We start from the raw sequence: 4,651 nt of genomic DNA on the forward strand, positions 1-4,651 counted from the left end.
TCTATGTATATATATATATATATATTATTTATGTACAGTGCGCAAAATGAAGAAACAACTTTTAAAAGTACGACAGTTTCTTAAATTCAATTCCGCAGGAACTATTCGACAGACTTCACTCAAAGTTTTCTTTTGTCATGAAATTGCATTCTTTAAAATGATGTAAAAAATAATGTGACTTACATTTCAAATTTTTTCTGACTATTATTAAATACAATAACAAAAAATAATAAATATTTACGAAAAGCTATTTCTTACATGGAATATCTTTCGATGAACAAATTTTATAATTCTTTTAATTTTATTATAATTAGGATAAACCAATTTTATTACATATACCAGACTTTTAACTGCTCTCCTGACAAAACTATTACGACCATATTTCCCAGATTGCGGCTACTACCTATATATTTAGGATCAGAAATCCAAATCCATCCACAAAAAAAAGGTATTCAAAGAAGGTAAGTTCTTGTGTCTGATTTCCTAATTTAAAATATCGTTTTCAAAAACTAATTAGCATATTTGAGATCACCCTTTGAACCATTAAGATTGAGTCCCAAAGCGTGAAGATCCGATCAAAAGTTATTCAGGGTGGTCCGTTTTTTTTATTTCGCTTACTGCACTTAGAATAATAAATTAAAAACCTGTATACCTATTGATTTTTGTGTTTTTGGGTGCTTCAATTTATGATTTTTTTAATTTTTTTTTTCATAAAATGGATATTTACGAAGCAACATATTAAATCAATGTTTTTGACGGGAGCTTTTAATATCTATAATGTACATGGTTGTGCCAAAATAATAGAAACACTTCTATACTATTTCAGTTCTTCCTATTTCTCAATAAATACTTAGAGAACTATTTTAAAACTTTACAAATGTTTAACTCATGCTATTTCTCATACATATCAGTTCAAAGCTTTTAGAGGTATGAGGGACCAGTAATAAATTACGAATGGAAAAACGTGTTTTTGAACATCCTATGCCAAAAAATACTGCGATAAGATTGTAATTCATGTCAATTACGTTGATAATCCTATGAAATAAATGCATAAAAATTCGTAAACCTTACTTCATAGAGATAAAGACATTTTTATTTTAAAAAAACCTTTTTTTTTTACTTACGTTTTCTTACTATAACTGCAGAAATATTCAATAAAATCAAACAATAATAGTATAACAATTTTAATATAACAACAATAATAATAATAAAAATATTTCAAAACTTGAGCAAGATGCATGTAATAGCACGAACATGCTTTCATACTGTGCATTCACTGAAGACATTTAAAAAATAATTTCCACAATTTTGATTAGAATCTAAGAAAAAGTCCGATTTGAATATCTTGAAAACATAAGAAGATTGCAGCCACTTTCTAAGTACTTTTTTCGCATTTTTATTTCAGTAAAATTAACAATAAAATATGGTTTCACATTATGTGATTAAAATTGGTTAATTGCGGTAAAATTCGGTAATGTACCTTAGAGCACGGCGTAAAATCCATTTATTCCGTTTGATTTTCCTTTGAGTTTTGTATTTTTCACTAAATGTATAGTAATAAAAAACATAATTTTGAAATTCAAACTTCCCATAAACTGTTACAACATGAACGTAACTGTTACATAAACTGTAACGACATGAAAAATAAAAGAATGAATGGTTTAAACACCGTATATTTAAATTTTTATCACTAGATTTATGTTATTGTTTTTTTTACAAGAAATGTCATTACCATAAGTAATTTTATCAGAGATTATTTTATCCGTCTAAAAAGGGTAACAAGAAATAAACAAGAACGCAAATAGATCTTCAGTTATTACTATAACTTTTTCCATTTATAACTAAGCATCAGATTTTTTTTAAATATAAATATTACCTTAACATTTCTGTGGGCATTAAATTACAACTGTATATGTTTCATTCCTGCTGAAACAACCTCTCTTGTAGGGGATCTAACCATCTTAAATGAGAAGGTTTGACCTTTTTCACCCATAACATTTTTTTTTCAATAAAAAAACTAGTTTATAATCTGTGACAGAACATTGTAAACTATCAAATAAATTCAACATAAAAAAAAAATTATGAAAAAAAAATAGAAAAATGTCGTTGTAAAAATTTATTTAAAGTTTTCGTTTATTTTTTGTTGTTGTCGGGATGATTCTTCTCGTTATAATTTTAATATTGTGCTATTTTAACATATTATATAGCAAATTGATCTTTTTTTTAAAACTTGAGTACACGCTAGTATGCATCAACCTATACGGAAACATGGTGTAATTTAGCATCTTATTCTGGAGCAATTTGGCATCTCTCATCATCGAACCAATTTTTCTGAGTCTGTGCAACAATTGTATGTGAATCAGTTGACAATTTTGAACTGTTTAAGGATCATTGAAATAAGAATCCTTTTTTATTTCTGATGATTTTTAAGAAATCAAGTTAGTAAACAATATGCTGAGTGTTAAGTGGAAAGTAAAGTAACGCGCGTAAACTATGCAAGAATTACAACTAAAACTTCATCCCTATATCCTTTCTTACTTGAATTGTTTTATCAGAATTTCTTGTAAATTTCGTTCCTAGATCTACACTTTATTTTCCTTATGTTGCTAGAGTTACCCTTAAAACTTTTTTACGTGCTTTGATCTTTACTCAACGTTCCATGCTAATTTATATTATCATCCTGTTTTTTACAAAAAGCCATGAAATCTTCTTTTACAGAAAGAATTGAGCTTATTTATTCATTTCAAATCCTTTTAAATGCTTATCTATTAAGCTCTTCATAAATTTAACATAGCGTACATGATTAATTAATAATCGTCATTACTATAATTTTCTAAAAAAAAATGCATTCTAAAAGAAATTCATAACTTAAAAAACGTATGTAACACAATCAAAGTATGTAACATAATCAAAGTATGTAACATAAAAATCAAAGAGTTTTTCTTACTAGATTTTCCATTAAATTTTCAGTCTAACTTTCAATATTTTTTGAACTATTGGGACTGTTTTATTTTCTGCGTCATCGTAAAATTTTATTTTTACTAGAAAAATGTATTCGATTCTTAAGCTAATTTTTTTTTTAAAATTTGAATGAAATTTACCTTATTTTACACATTGGAGTTAAACTTGAATGAAATATCTTTCAAATTCACTTACCGACATGAATCCGAGCAGGTAAATTATGCACATTTCTAAATCCAATTACAAAAATGAAGAAACAGTAATAAATTTTCATTACTTTTATGTAAAAGAATTTAGAATCATTCAAAACTAAACTACAACCTAAACTAAGCCAGAGTGATTGGCAGAAGATATTTTAAGGTATGTGAAGAAGAAGAGATGGTATCTGAATGTGGACACTTCATCCAGACGACAAGAACATTTTCGTTCGAATTGACGTAGAATAGTGGGAGGAAAACATAAGCACACTCTGGAACTTCTTCCAGAAACTTGGTCCTTTCTTTCTTTTTACGAACTCGAAATCTTCTGATGATGGCTGTTTTTTATCATTTTCTTCCTCGGCTAAATTGAGGAGCTAAGGGCTTTGCGTGAAAAAATTTTTCGTGTTGCGAACGTATCACCTGCCAGTTAAATGATCGTTTCTAATGTGTGAAACAATGCCAGCTACTCTTTTTGTTTCTTTGTTCACAGATTTGAAAAAAAGAAAAGAAAATGTACTCTTAGAAATTAGCACATAAAATTCTGCGAAATAGCTGTAAAAATAATTATATTCGGATATCAAATAAAGTTAATTGTTTATTTCATAATTATTTGACACATTTTAGGTTATATATCACTGTGCAGAAATATTTTGTAAAATTAAAAAATAGGACACGAATTGTTGCATATTTTGTAAACTATAACGTTATTTGTTATAGCATATTCTGTAGCATTTCATGCAAGTTGTCGCATTACTTCCTGAATTCGTTACTTTCTGTAAAATATTTTATAAAAAAATATGTTTAAAAGCAATGATGTTGAATTTATCTGCAATTTACTTTTAAGTACTTTAAATTGCAGATAAATCTCAAATATCAGTGCATATTATACAGTTTAATATTTTGCCGCGTTTGATTTCCATGTATTCAGGAGAATGAACAGAAGAAAAATATAATTTTAAACTTTTTATACGCAACTATGGATTTTCCTCAAGATTTTTATTACATTTTTTTTGATCTGATAAAGAAACGATTACGGATTGAATGTGGTTGAACGAACACTGTAAAAAATGGATACTCGATTATCACGAAACTTTCTTTGCTTTTGACAAAACCGTTTCCTGGTATGAGCTCCGAGCAAAAATTTCGTCAAAGTGGCGAAAGAACTAGTGTCACTTCTTTAAGGAAACGAATTTCGTCAAAATTAAAGAAATATTTCGTCATTCTAATTCTTCCACACAAAAAACTCGTGCCTATTGAATATAACTTCTTTTATAATTACTTTTAACGTAGGAGGAACCGCATAGACGGTATGACACAACAAGGACAGGTAGATAAATTGCATCCATGCCCGAAGAGGGATTCGAACTTCGGATCTTTCTAGTACAAGGTCAACTTCTAGACAATCATACAACAGGTCAGCATAATTCGGCAGTTTATTTTCGATTGTCTAGTGTTTTTTCTAGTTTCGTCATTCTAGTTAACAATCTCCC

General features: G+C 28.1%; 1 protein-coding gene across 1 annotated transcript in view; it reads right to left on the reverse strand.

Moving 5' to 3' along the window:
* Positions 1-3,478, reverse strand: part of LOC107436168 (glutamate receptor ionotropic, kainate 2) — a 37,518-nt gene extending 34,040 nt beyond the window's left edge. The window contains exon 1 of the mRNA XM_043040311.2: positions 3,157-3,478. Coding sequence (XP_042896245.1) covers positions 3,157-3,235 — 79 coding nt within the window. The 5' untranslated portion in view covers positions 3,236-3,478. The remainder of the gene's footprint in view (positions 1-3,156) is intronic.
* Between the last annotated feature and the right edge of the window lie 1,173 nt (positions 3,479-4,651).

The sequence above is a fragment of the Parasteatoda tepidariorum genome, chromosome 5 (assembly GCF_043381705.1).
Source record: "Parasteatoda tepidariorum isolate YZ-2023 chromosome 5, CAS_Ptep_4.0, whole genome shotgun sequence".
NCBI lineage: Eukaryota > Metazoa > Arthropoda > Arachnida > Araneae > Theridiidae > Parasteatoda > Parasteatoda tepidariorum.